This window comes from Podarcis tiliguerta, assembly GCF_965153285.1.
Source record: "Podarcis tiliguerta genome assembly, chromosome: 3".
Lineage (NCBI taxonomy): Eukaryota > Metazoa > Chordata > Lepidosauria > Squamata > Lacertidae > Podarcis > Podarcis tiliguerta.
In genome coordinates, this window is record NC_139536.1 from 26444576 (window position 1) to 26459152 (window position 14577).

Below are 14577 nucleotides of genomic sequence, written 5' to 3' on the forward strand. Positions count from 1 at the left end.
CCACTACACCACACTGGCTCTTGTTTTAAATATTAAATATTAAGAGTGACCAAAATTCCACCCCCAAATTTATTAAGATATACATCCAAGGAATTTCCTAAATAACTGCATCCCACAACATGTGGCTTGGGCTCATGTATCTGAGCAACCTAAAACAATTTACTGATTTTGTAATGGAAAAGTTGCTATGTTACTATGAAAGTCGTGCTAATTTTCCTGCCTGAGCAGATTTTGCAAAATTTAACCTTGCCTGCTTCAAACCTAATAGCAAGATGCAAGTAAGTAAAGTTGTTTGCAAGATTTCCTATCATGCCATTTCACACACAGGTTGCAGCACCTACATGTGAATGAACTTATGCGCAGGTAATGCCCTTCCACCTTGCCATTTAAAGCATTCCACCTTCCTGTAAGTAAATCTGTTTCTGGCCAGCCACCCTAGGATGTAAAAGGGAATTATAGTCCAAAACATCTGGAGGGCACCAAGTTGGGAAGCCTGCCCTAGTGGCTGGGAACTGCTCTTCTCCGTAAAGTTCCCCTGACCTAAATAATAATTGCAAGGCCAAGTCTTTAGTTCATATATCCAAGTGCATTACCCTGAACTGACAGCAGCTGAATACTAACTAGGGATAATTTCATGTACAAGTGGAAGCATAACCTTAACAATAAGGTCTACTCGCAGTACTCAAGATATTCACGAGTGCATTTGAGAAATATCGTTATCTGCTTTATTGGTTGGTATTAAAAAGTCAAATGGCTGACATTATACTTTTCTATATCCCTGGCATTTAATCCTCTGCTGTGCAGTTTGATTATGGGAAAATGGCATTAACGAAGAAAGGGTAATTAGCTCATTTACAATGTGCAAGCTGTCATCGGTGTAGCTTATGGATTACTGTAGGAATATTTTGTTCAGTGCCTTCCCCTTCCATCCTATATCTAAGGCCTGGTTGTCACGGAAGTAGTAAACCTGCCAGGGCTGTACCACTGCTGACTTCAAGCGTTTCTCTGCCTCCTTGCTAGGTAGAAAGCTTCTCCACATAACAAACTAACAGTCTGAGCAACAGTGTAAGGGATTGCTTTTGCAATGGAGCAGCATTTGGACATATAAGGCTACAGGATCTCCATCCCTGCTGTAGAAGATATTACCAAGATATGCAATCCAAATAATTAAGCTTTCTTGCTTACAGTCGAAATCCTTTAGCCAAACCTCAGACTCTTTGTGTACCTTCTTTATAGCCTCAGTTTAGACATCACATCAAGCCATGGCTAAAGAAACTTGAATACAGTTTGGCACGATTGAAAACCCACGGTTTGTAATTGGCTGGTTAGCCATAATTGGACACCATCATAGTTTGAAATTGGTTCACTGACTCCTCAGTGCGGGAACATGACACACCCCTCCCTGAATGAGATGCTGAATAAAATGTTATTCCCTGGGAAACAAAGGAATTGAGACAAGATTGCAATAAATGACTGGAATCCTTGCTGAGAAACAGTGTAAAGAAATAATAATCCCCCTGCCCGCCATGCTATAACCTGGAATTGAAAGATACACTTGGATAGAAGATTAACTGAAAATTATCTGAATAATACGTCATGGTATGCTTGTGTCCCCTATTCCCAAGAGAGAAACCTGAAGAAGAACAAGCCCAACATCTGATCACAAACAAATCTCTAGTCCAGGCTATTTATATTCTTGGACATCAAGGTTTTTCTTACATAATGTTGTGTGCACCCCAATCTCTGAGCAGCAGTGGAGATTGCCATGGTTTTATTTACACATATATACAGCTTGAGCATAGAATGTGAGGGCTGACAGCATCAACACTCCAATAGATCTTGCCTCTCCTTTATTTTTCCAGAGAAGCTCCAAACTCAGCTTTGGGTCCAGCGCTGAGCAAGACATGCCTGTCTCTCCAACTTCCAGCAACAGCCAAAACTCACACATACACAGTTTCCATTGGCCTATTGTTCTACATCCCAGGATGAATTTGCACCCAGGTTGGTAAGGGGGTGGAGTGGAGGTATTGCCTAGTCCTCAGAGAGCACCATGGCAACATGGCTCACTCTTTGAGATGCTGAGAGCACTTAACTGGCCAGCTAAGGCCATTACTTGAACAAAAGAACTAGACTGACCAGGTTTCCTCTTGTAGAGGTTAACCTCACAGTCCCAGGATCGCAAGTTTGGAAGGGACCCAGACGGACCCCCCCTTCCTCCTATAACAATAACAAACAGTGCAAACCTAGCAATGTCTACTCAGAAGTCCAATTAAATTCAGTGGGGTTTACTCCCAGCAAACTGGGGTTTGGACTGCAACTTCGACTCCTAGTTCTTTCATTCTCCTCTTTTAGCCCTTTACTTCTCTACAAACTACAGGGTAATTCGCTTTCCCCATTGCTCGCCCCCCCCCCGCCACCTCTCCACCATCTGCCATCAGAGGAATCCCCTCCCTTCTTAAAATATCATGGTAATAGTTTCCAGGAAATGGATCTGTTTTTGCAATGGACTTATATTTGATTTATGGTAAAGACTTTGTGCATTCCAACTCATGGAAATGCTAGACATTAAAAACTCCTGTTCTGCAATTCTATTCTTTTTGCAAAACTCTTGAGTGTTTTATGAATTAGCATGATGCACATCTCTCGGAGACAGATGCTTCTGTTTCTGTAGGGTAAGTAGACCACAGGGAATGTTTGAGCCAACCATGGGACAGAATTTCCCCACAAAGGTTATAAGCCACAATGTTCCTGCCTCCCGTTCTCCGGATCATTTGTCCCTTTATTTGCCTGGTTAGGCTTTCTGAGAAGGAAATGATTACTGAAAATCATTTTCTCTAGAATCTCAGGACATAATAATTGCATCAAATCCTGTCATCTTATTTATGCATTTATCATTTGCTCCCTGGGACTTTCAAATTCAATATCCTTGGTCTGTTAGTAACCTTTAATAATGCATTTAAGCCAGGCTTGTTGTTTATTTGTGTACTGAAGAGCAAAAAAAAAGAAAGAAAGATGAAATTTCATGACAGCTCAATGCTTCTTGGCTGTTTTTAAGTTATTAAGCAGCAACTTTGTTATTCCTATAGGCTTGATGACTTTAGGAAGACTAGCAAAGGCAAGTTCAGGATGCAAAGTAATTTACTAATTTAAGGGCTTTGTTATATGTCAAGCACACAGTGACCAGATGCAAAGCAAGACAGGATGCAGATCTCTTCAGAAGTGGTACAGAAGATGGAATTTTGCACCTGCAGTTTTCTCACCTCTGCATGAAAAGTTATACCTGCCAGCAGACCCTCTTCATCATTAAATCAGTACAGGCTGCTTAAACAACACTTAGCCAGTGTGGTGTAGTAGTTAAGAGCAGTGGACTCGTAATCTGGTGAACCGGGTTCGCGTCTCCACTCCTCCACATGCAGCTGCTGGGTGACCTTGGGCCAGTCACACTTCTTTGAAGTCTCTCAGCCCCACTCACCTCACAGAGTGTTTGTTGTGGGGGAGGAAGGGAAAGGAGAATGTTAGCCGCTTTGAGACTCCTTTGGGTAGTGATAAAGCGGGATATCAAATCCAAACTCTTCTTAGCTTCCAAAACTCGGGACTCAATAACAGTTTCACTTAGGCCAACACTGGGCCGGCCCTGCCATTAGAGGAGTGGGCAACACTTTTCATGTGTGCAATGCCGTGAGGAGCCTGTGATGGAGCAGCACAGACTGAGAGGCTGAAGCAGAGGAGATGTGTGGCAGAGGCTGCGGGAGAATCCCAGGAGTCTGCCTTGTCTATTGTGATAAGCTCCCTCCCCCTTTTACTCCAAGGACAAGCAGGGCGATGCATAGGGAGGAACAGAGATTATCGATGCCCCGACGTAGTTTGAGGCTGCTTGGGATACATCCGCCAAGGAAAGAGACCTTGGCCTGCCTTCAGTCAATCCCCACCTGCCTCCCTTCTTTCTCACATCCAACCAGTCCAGTACGTGGTTCTGGAAGTCAGCTTATCCCTCCTCAATCACCGTAGAACTAAACAGAGAGGAGGATGGGGGCAAAACTAGACTTGGTGGGCTCCACCTCTCATTGGCTCTGCCTCTCCTTACTCTTGACCTCCTGCCCTACCATTCTCAATGGGCACCAACCACCAGTGCCTTCAAGTGCTGTTTGAGTCCAACTCCCATCAGCCCCAGACAGCATGGCCAATGGGCAGGGATGGCAGAAGCTGCGGAGACTTTCTCTGTTAAATAGGAATAGTTGGAGTACACGAAAGTATATATTAATTTTATTCCCCAATATAATAGCACAGGGTGAATCAACAGCGTGTCCTCTTTTACCATAAAGGATACAGAGAACCTGCCTCACATGATACATTCCTAGTGAGCTTGTGAAGAACGTCCTAGGAAATAGTCCACAACTGCCTTAGCAAAAAACATTTCAAAGGATGGTGCTTGCAGGAAATAGTGCTAAATGTTATTGTTCTCCTTGAGAGCAGATCGTATTTTTACCTAGTGTGAAATTTCATTACTGGAGTTTAAGTGTGTTGAATATTCTACCACATGGGCCAAATCCTGAAGTTATAATTAGACAGAACTTCCATTGACCCCAGTGAAAATGTCACTTGAGTAAAAAGTTGGTTTGATGGCTGAGAAGAATATAATGCAAGGTAGGGCCAGCGTATTATGAGCAGGAAGGAACAATTCACCAATTGTACCTCTTGAAGTCCTCCTCTTCTGTGTCGTCCTCACTCCCAGTGCTATCAAAAGGAAACTCCTTGGCCATTTTGGTGCATCTGTCCTGAACAAAGCAAAATACTTTTACTGCAGTGGTTGCAACGTTGAGGAGGCCGGAGACACATCGGCCCCCTTGAGTTGGTGCGCCTGTTGTAGCGTTTTCTCACTCTTTCATGCAGAATATGTTGTTGTTGTTTAGTCGTTTAGTCGTGTCCGACTCTTCAGGAGCCAGTGTGGTGTAGTGGTTAAGAGCGGTAGTCTCGTAATCTGGGGGACCGGGTTCGCGTCTCTGCTCCTCCACAAGCAGCTGCTGGGTGACCTTGGGCTAGTCACACTTCTCTGAAGTCTCTCAGCCCCACTCACCTCACAGAGTGTTTGTTGTGGGGGAGGAAGGGAAAGGAGAATGTTAGCCGCTTTGAGACTCCTTAAACGGAGTGAAAGGCGGGATATCAAATCCAAACTCTTCTTCTTCTTCGTGACCCCATGGACCAGAGCACGCCAGGCACTTCTGTCTTCCTCATGCAGAATATAGTTATCTTATATATCAGCCATATTAGAGCAAAACCATTTTAGTCAGTGTAAGTAGTCACGTGAATAAACAGCCCACATCGCACCCCAGCTGTTCATGTGCAGACTGTACCTATGCAGATTCACTCAGATTAGGCATGCCAATCTCTTTTTAAAACTGAGCTTACCTTGTATATGTTGCTATATCTGATAGGTCCACCTGTGAGCCAGGTACTACCGAATCTGAACTTATTTGCCTGACCTGCCCCAATTTGATCAGAAACATCTAGAAGTGAGTGCCTCAATAATGTCACTAATGATTATTTAGGCCACAATCCCATAACCTGGGAGTAAGCTTGATTCAACTCAGTGGTCCATAGCTCAGTGGCTGAACCTCTCCTTTGAATGCAGAAGGACCCAGAATCAATCTGCAGCATCTTCAGGTGAGGCTAGGAGAGATACCCCCCACCCATCTGACACCCTGCTGCCAGTAAATAATACTGTGCTAGATTTACCAAGGGTCTGACTCAGTATAAGGTGCCTTCCTATGTTCCTACAACAAACTTGAGAAGATATGTAGAGGATTACACTGTTTGTCTCCTGAAATACAATGAGGAAGTAGTTCGTGTCTTCTTCTTCTTCTTTTAAATGAGCTACCTGTACAAAGTCAGAGTTGCTTCAAGTTGCGACTTGAAACTCTGTCCTGCAGCCCCAGGCCACAAACAGTGATCATGTTCTCAGCTTCTTCGGTAATGACCTGCGCTGGCTTTTATTACTCATAGCCAGTGCATTATGATCTTTGCTGAGAGAGAAGTTCATTTGTTTGATTTTCCACTTGCTGGAGTTCCAAGCAATACATCAATCTTTTAGTGCTTTCTCAGCGTGAACTCAGTCACACACAATGAGCAGAAAATAAAGAACCCCAGAGCACAAGAAGAACATTGCTGGGTTAGACCAAAGGGCCTTCTGCTTCTCACACTGGTGAATGAGATGCCCCTAGGAAGTCTGCAAGCAGGATGAGAAAGCCATCGCCATCTTCCTGGTAGCACCCCTTATGTTCTCCAACCCTGTTTCATATTGGTTTGCCTCTTACTCCTGCTTCTTTTCCAGCTGCACAGTATTGCTATGTGCACCCCTATCTCCTAGTGGTAAGAGATCTTAGGTGTCCCTTAGAATGAAGGTCACTGGAGGTGGATGGCGTTTTCCTTGTAAGTTTTATCTATACATATATACAGGCTGGGCATAAGATGGAAGGTGCACAGCATTAACACTCCCAACATATCTTGTATCTTGTCTGCTCAATCAGTTGGAGCCTGACTTTGCATGCAGGGAAGACCCCAACCCACCAAGGGCTTGAGATCCCATTGGCTGCCCTCACCTGGTTTAAATGGCCAATCGAAGCCATTCCCAGGATGTGGCCACCGTTGCATGCTGACAGCTTCTAGGACCCACAGGTCATACCGTAGATCTGTACAAATATGGGAAGGGATAATAGTGCTGACGTGTTGTTGTTTTTTAATGCACTCCCAGTTCATTGTCATGTACATTTTTTATTCTTGGGAAATCCGCCAACCTTTTCCCAACCTTTCAGATCTTATGTAGGACTGCAGAGAGACTTATAGAACAGTTAAATATGTCTTCCCACAGCTCAGCAAGATGTAAGTTAAAGAAATTCCCCCTTTCCTGCGCTCTTGAGGGGAAAAGAACAAGGAAATCTCCCTCACTCGTGTTGGGTCTCTGAGAGGCTTAGAAAGCAGTAAGACCTCTCATTGCTTGCAGGCTTCTTCATAGCTCAGAGCTGCAGGGTTAAGCTCCTACCTTCTTTCCCTTTTCTAGCATCCAAATGATTTAAACAAAAATACTGCTGCACCTGGGCTTCTGTACAATGAAGTAGCTTCAGGGCTGGCCCAGGAAAGTTTGCTGCCTGAGGCAAAGGGCAAGATACCTACTCCCCCAGTCCCTTGTGCAGAAGTCAATCAGATGGGCAGCTGAACTTTCCTTAAAAACTGAATACAGGACACTTCAGAGGTTTCAGGTAGATGTCCTCCAGCATCCCAGCATCTTCTGCCTGGGACAGACGTTTCCCTTTGCCTAATGATAGAGCCGTTCTTGTGTTGTAGTAGTAGTAACCACATACAATCCAGAGTGGCTGCAAATGGAATGGGGACGTGTAATTGTGAAGGGCGTGCAATGGCAGAAATGCAAGCCAGGTTAATCAATAGAGTTCAGTCCATCCACATGTGCTGCTATTCCATTCAAGTTCAGAAAAATCTCTGCAAACCAGGCCTTTTAAAACAACAACAACAACAACAACTGCGGGAGAGCAACGATGACAATTCTGGAATGCAATACAGTGGTACCTCGGGTTACATACGCTTCAGGTTACAGATTCTGCTAACCCAGAAATATTACCTCGGGTTAAGAACTTTGCTTCAGGATGAGAACAGAAATCGTGTTCCAGCGGTGCGGCAGCAGCAGGAGGCCCCATTAGCTAAAGTGGTGCTTCAGGTTAAGAACTGTTTCAGGTTAAGAACGGAACTCCGGAATGAATTAAGTACTTAACCTGTAGTTTGATTCTGTCTGGAATTTTGGCAATGAATGGGTGAATTCATGATGTGAGTATGGGCTGGGGGCAGGGGGCGGGTTCAACAATTTAGCAAGCATATTTATTTAGGCAGGCAGTTATGTTAGAGAGGCATAAACTTTTTTTAAAGGCATCCCCCAAATACAGTGGTACCTTGGGTTACAGACGCTTCAGGTTACAGACTCCGCTAACCCAGAATTAGTACCTCAGGTTAAGAACTTTGCTTCAGGATGAGAACAAAAATCATGCAGCAGAGGCGCGGTGGCAGCAGGAGGCCCCATTAGCTAAAGTGGTGTTTCAGGTTAAGAACAGACCTCCAGAACGAATTAAGTTCTTAACCTGAGGTACCACTGTGTCTCACAGTACTAAATAATGCAACCCTGCCTCCCTTCATAATGTCTACTTTGAAGGGACCACTTTTTGTGGATTAAGCCCTAGCTCCTACGATTCCTTAACAAAGAATTTCTATCTGTATGCTTGCAAATCAGCTCCCTGTGGTGCCACTTTAACTCCCAGGCACCTTATTTCCTCATTGACTTTGGTGGGCTTAGAATTTCATGTATATTCTTCAACCTCTCTTAATTGGGATTTCCTGTCAATACCTAAAGCTATACCTTTTCTTCCCCCTTCAATCAGGCTAAAATATGCTTCTTAGTTCCTGTGGGTTTTCCCTGTTCTTTAAATGAAAACAAATGGACCCAGCTGCATAAATAGATTTCTACTTCAGTCAAAAGCCAAAGCTGATATAGTTCTTCAGAGGCTGGCAACAGGAAAAGTCAGAGGTGGACAGAAACCATTTGTGGGAGGCATTTCTTTTAGTAAAGTGGGAAAATGTGGATTTGGAAGTGTTGACAAATATATTTAAGCAGTCCCCCTCTCCCCCAACACAGGGATAAATGTAATTTGCAAAGATTAAAAAGGGGAGACTACAGAACTGCATCAAAGGTGGCAATTAAAGAAAAAAGAGATTATCTTAACATTCTCATCTCTTTAGGAAAAGACAATAAATTGCTATCTAGAGCTCTGGGCTGAAGTACCACTAGTATGCATGTGATATGCAACCCCTCCTCTCTTTTCTATCCTCTAAACCCATGGAAGCAGCAATAAATCAGTCTGGCGCCTATTCAGGCATGAAGAGGGGCAGAAGTGGTTGGCAGGGCAGGGCGCTTAGCTGGCCTCCCACCACTGGTCTTGCAACAGCTTATTGGGAGGTGGAGGTGGCAGTGAGGTCAATGTGGTGCAAACACACTGAGAGAGCACTGGATTGGCTCACCCAGTGTGTTTGCACCACACTAACCTAAGCTGCAGTGATGCTAGTGACAGATCAGGTAAATTTCAAAAATGGGGAACAGCCATTGCTTCTTTATTCCAGAATCCTAGGTGTGTGATTACACACTGTTTTTGTTCACTTAAATAACTAACATAAATGGAAACCAGAGCGAAAACTTTGGATAACACTTTGTTGAGCAAACTGAATAATCCCAGTGTATTATTTGAGGAGAGGTTTTGACTTGCTTAATTTGGGTGTTGTATATTACAGGGAGACATACAACCGAACATACAGAGGAAAACTCTTCAGAACTATACAGCCAATCAGAGCATGTGTTACCTCAGTGAGGATCATGGCACTCTGCCTGGCTGCATTTCCAGCCAGCCCCCTCTTGGCTAGCTGACTTTAATATAATGTAATTAACCCTTAAGTTACAAACTAATTGATCCTAGTTGTTGAACTTCCAACAATGACTACAACATCAAATATAGTTTTTGTACTTTTTTGTTTCTTATTTTTCCTTGTTCTCCCTCATCTCCCCCTGTGTTGTTTGCCACAACATTCTGTGTTGTTTGGGTTGGTCCTAGGAAAGGTACTGCCTGATGAAGAGTTTTGGAGTTTAAAACTAACGAGGCATTTCTATTTAAATAAAATGTCCAGATGCCTTTATTTGTGTGAAATAACAAGAGAGGAACAGTTCTTCAGAGACACACGCATCACATTGTGATTTCATTTAGTGACCACAGGATCTTAAAAATAAACTTTGGCCATGTAGATCTTGTTGTCCTTTAAAGAATGGAAAATATTATGTACTTCAAACCCCGCTGAGTCTCTAACAACTCTTTGGATACTATTACAGTAGCAGTGGCATTGCATTCAGCACAGGCACGCCTTATGCGTGAATAATGGTTGGGTAGGAAGTAAAAATAAATATTTTTTCTGATCAACTCATGCACAAGCTCTTGCCTTTTAATCTCCTCTGGAGGATTTCCTACTTGTGTTTTCCCCCATTGTCGTAAGGGACACTTATCAGAGGCACCTCCATGAGGAATATTTTGCAGTTAAATCAAGCATCCCTTGTAAAGTGCTGGAAGATGTAAATCATCATGCAAATGTGATAGAGTTAACACCACTAATGGCTTATTGACTTGTGGGTGATTGCTTGATTGTTGAGGAAAGGAAATACAAGCACACAAAATTTGCATGCACTTAAGAATGAAATATGCTATTTGAAGGAAATGGCTCAAAGTGAATCACTTTTTGGAGGAATGGGAAGGAAATCCAATACTACTTTATCCATGGAAGGAAAAAAGCATGCTGATTTCTAATTACACCACCAAATGATGAACCTTCAAGCACGGTATCACTTCCATTGTAAGTATCCTTGCTACAAATCAAAATGCAATTATCACAACCATTGTGATGTGTTGGTGATTCAGAATGTCTGAACTCCAGAGTTGGGATTTTAAACTAGAGTAAATAAAACCTACTTTGGAGCTACTGAACATTGATTGTTCCTATGTACCAGCCAATACTTAACCAACAACTCAATTTATTATGTTTCTATTATTGTGATTTTCAGTTGACAAAAAATGCTACCTTAACTGATGTTGAACCTCATACAATGCATTTCTAAGCCTATTTTCTCACAACTAAGTTCTTCTGAGTTCTATGGGACTTCCTTGTGAGTAAATGTGTTTAGGACTGCAGCCACTATTTGTTAAAAGTTGAAACATTTGTATGTCTAATTTTTGGAGCCTCTGGATATCATAATATGTAAATGCCAATGTATTAGACTAATTAATCCAAACTCATTATACGGAATGCATTTTTGTTCATGTTTAGGGACACAATCACATGCCCTCTTATTTGGGAGTAAATCCTTTGAATTCAGTGGGACTTCCTTCCAGGTAGATATGCACAGGATTGTGTTGCACACCAAGTATGTACAGGATTTCAGCTGTAGACTCCCTTCAGCCTCACCTGTCAGAAAATACTTTATAGCAATGAATTTTATATCATTGTGTGAGGGTCATTTCATACCAATTTCTCTTTTGTCCCTCATATTTTATCAGAACTTTTATTTTTGGGGGGTACATAAGTTTCTTTGTCTTTGAAGTCACAGCCCACAATGGAATGTGTTTAGTTACTTACAACTAAAAGTCAATTGCTTGATATAACTGCCCATTCAAAGAGATGAAATTTAAGCTAGACTAACTACATGCATCACAAACGTAGGATTTTAACTGTTGTAAACCACTCTGAGTGAAGTAGATGTATTGGAAGAGTGGAGTAAGAATTTCTGTTTAAAGAAAGTAAACAGCTGATTAAAACAGTGAGGCAAGTATGGGAAACTCAAAGCAATAGGAAGGCAATGTTCCGTTCTGGCACCCTTCCACGGCCTGATTTATTTTCTCCTTGATTATTTGGCAAATGTAGCAGAATGGACACCTGGTCAAACTAATCTTGACCTGGTGTTAGAAGCTTAATATCCCAGTAAACCAAACGGTTCAACTGCAAGTTGCGTTAAAAATATTGTCATTGTTCTAGGACAGAATACAAACTAGAATTTTTCAGTTGCAGTGCTAGGATAATTTAAAAAATAAAAATAAAAATCTCATCTTTGCCTTCTATACGTAAATAGTCACTGTATTTTGGTCACAGCAGAGTTCAACCAAGAGGTGGGTGGGACTACCAGATTGGCATATGCAAATAATAGTGGATTGGTCAATCATCCTGATGACACAATGGTGGAGAGGTAGTGCCTTGGATGAGGATCTCAAAGAGTTGCATTGAGCAGTGTCATGAGCAGGCAACAATAAATCACACGGCATGAAGTTAGCTCTTTATTAAAGGAAACAAGGTCAGCTCAGGAGGCCAGGCCTAGTCAGCACAGGAACTCATCCTGGCAGATCTTGCACCCTATAAGGCAGTTGTGGGGACTGAAGTTCCTCATCTCCTCCTCCCTGGGTTCCTTTCCAAGTCATCGTGTCTGTCTTTGCTCCTCCCTCTTCACACCTCGTCTGTCTCTGGGAGCCCAGACGGGAGGGGAGCTGGTTGCAGCAGGAGCGGGAGACCCCTTGGCTTCTTCACCAGCCTGACTCATCTCTGCCTCTTGGCTCCCCTCCTCTCCAGCTTCCACTTCTGCCTCCGATTCTGGACTGCCCTCTGCCACAGCCTCTTTTTTGCTCACTAAACCCTGTTGCTCTTCAGCTTCCAAGACGTCTGTCCCACCACCCTGATTCTGAGCCTTCTTCCCTTGGGGGTTCTCTTGGGGGTTCCCCAGCTGGTGCCTCCCACCATTCCTCAGCATGCAGCCAGGCCATGACAGGGAGAGGGCTGGTCATGCTGAAATAGAAGCCACCTGCTGAATCTCTGATGGCAGAACATTCCACATTACAGGGCTGATGAGTCTAAAGCAGAACTTTCCAAACTTGTCATGTTGGTGACACACATTTTGCAACATAGTAATTCAGTTTTAGGGACACAGGTGGCGCTGTGGGTTAAACCACAGAGCCTAAGACTTGCCGATCAGAAGGTCGCGGTTCGAATCCCTGCAATGGGGTGAGCTCCCGTTGCCCGGTCCCTGCTCCTGCCAACCTAGCAGTTCGAAAGCACGTCAAAGTGCAAGTAAATAGATAGGTACCACTCCGGTGGGAAGGTAAAGGGCGTTTCCGTGCGCTGCTCTCGTTCGCCAGAAGCGGCTTAGTCATGCTGGCCACATGACCCGGAAGCTGTACACTGGCTCCCTCAGCCAATAAAGTGATATGAGGCCACAACCCCAGAGTCGGTCACAACTGGACCTAATGGTCAGGGGTCCCTTTACCTTTAATTCAGTTTTACTAGCAAACTGGAGGTTAAACTAACCGCTTTCCAGCCTCGGGAGGAATGCGGGGAGCATTCACACGACACATTCACACACTGCAGCCAACACACTAACATGTCATGACACACAGTTTGGAAAGCTCTGTACTAAAGATATAATTTCTAGTTGCTGTCAAATGAGACTTGCCAATTTGAAGAAACAGTGCAATCCTATACATTCCTACAGTGGGGATTACTGTCAGGTAGGTTGGTCCAGGAAATGAATGGTGTGCATTGCGGCTTCTCTCAATGAATCCTGGAAGCCGTATTTTGTCAACAGTGCTAAGAATTCTGTTAGCTTGTTGTTATTCATCGGGGGGACCAGGCAGGCAGGAGAGGAAGGTAAAGTCACACCAACCTCTCCCCCTTGTTCAGTATGGGCTCGGTAATGAGTGCCTTTGGGAAGGCTGAAAGAAGGCAGAATCACACCCATGAATTCCCCCTTCAAAGCAAAATACATTTCCTTAGAAAATATAGCACTCTGGCATTCCCCCCCCCCTCCCCTCCACCAGAGTTCCCTGCCTTGACACTAGTTCCTTCTACTTTGAAGTTTGATCTTCCTGAGCACATCTGCAGAATCTGCAGTTTGCAATGAGGGGAGCTTGTTAACTCTGCTTATCGAAAGTGCTTATCTCTGGGAGTAGAAACAATATAGGGCAGGGTGCTTCTCCTGGTTCAACAGTTTTTAAATCTCACAGTTTTAAACCAAAAGATCTGATTTGGCTTGTGCTTCAAGACGAGCTTATTGATACTCAATCCTTATCTCGGCACAGGCTGCCCCTTACAGAATGAAGTGACCAGAGGTCTCTGAAAATATAGTGTGACATAAAAACAGAATTCCCTGTAGGGATCCTTGAAATAGATGATTTCACGTTTTCTAGACTGAGGGGAAAGTAGCCTAACAGGGCTACCTCTTTCAAAATTTAGCATTAAAACACCCAAAGACAGAGTTTTAATGAGAAATTTTTGAGAGGGGTAGCCCTGTTAATCTAAGGTGATAGTTTAAAGTGTCTTTGTTTTTAATGAGAAATGTGATTTTTAAAAATATATAGGACTGAAGGGAGGGCTGACAATTTGGTACATTTGCATATCCAAAACACATGACTTCCCCTAAATTTTCCCCTCACACAGGGGTGTAGAGTGGATGGCAGGGGCGCCATAGCCCCGGGAGTACAATTTTGAGGGGGTGAAAACCAGGCACCCCCCCCCGGGATCTGCATACTGCCCTGCCTGTTGCTGGGGGTCTCTGGGCTCCGGATCCTGGCCTGACCTTGCTGACGCAACCCCAGCCCCTTTGCTGAATGACCACCTGGCTAGTGTTTGGGGGGGGGATGCACCCGCCAAGGGGCACATTGGCCGGCCGGGCTCCCCCTTGCATGGGTGGGCAGGCAGGTGGTACAGCATGACCCTGTGAACCCTCTGTGCCCCGTGCCTGCCCGGTGACGGCAAGAGCTGGGCTGGCACAGCAGGTTTTGTTCACCCTCCACACTCCGTCCTGCCACAGCTTCTGACACCGCTGCCTTCACAGAGCTACAATTACCAGCACCCATAACAGACTACAGTTCTTGGGGGGAGGAGTCATGTGCTTTAAATGTGTGCTAGGTGTGCTTTAGATATATAGCAGATCCGCTCATAGAGATT

General features: G+C 44.0%; 1 protein-coding gene across 2 annotated transcripts in view; it reads left to right on the forward strand.

Annotated features, from left to right (window-relative positions):
• The first annotated feature begins 10069 nt into the window (after positions 1 to 10069).
• The window catches only part of KCNK2 (potassium two pore domain channel subfamily K member 2), a 125565-nt gene continuing 121057 nt past the window's right edge, over positions 10070 to 14577 (forward strand). Inside the window, exon 1 of one of the 2 annotated variants that reach the window (XM_083433358.1) lies at positions 10070 to 10446. In XM_083433358.1, coding sequence (XP_083289484.1) covers positions 10413 to 10446 — 34 coding nt within the window. In that variant the 5' untranslated portion in view covers positions 10070 to 10412. The remainder of the gene's footprint in view (positions 10447 to 14577) is intronic. The other variant, XM_083433359.1, reaches the window with a different exon arrangement.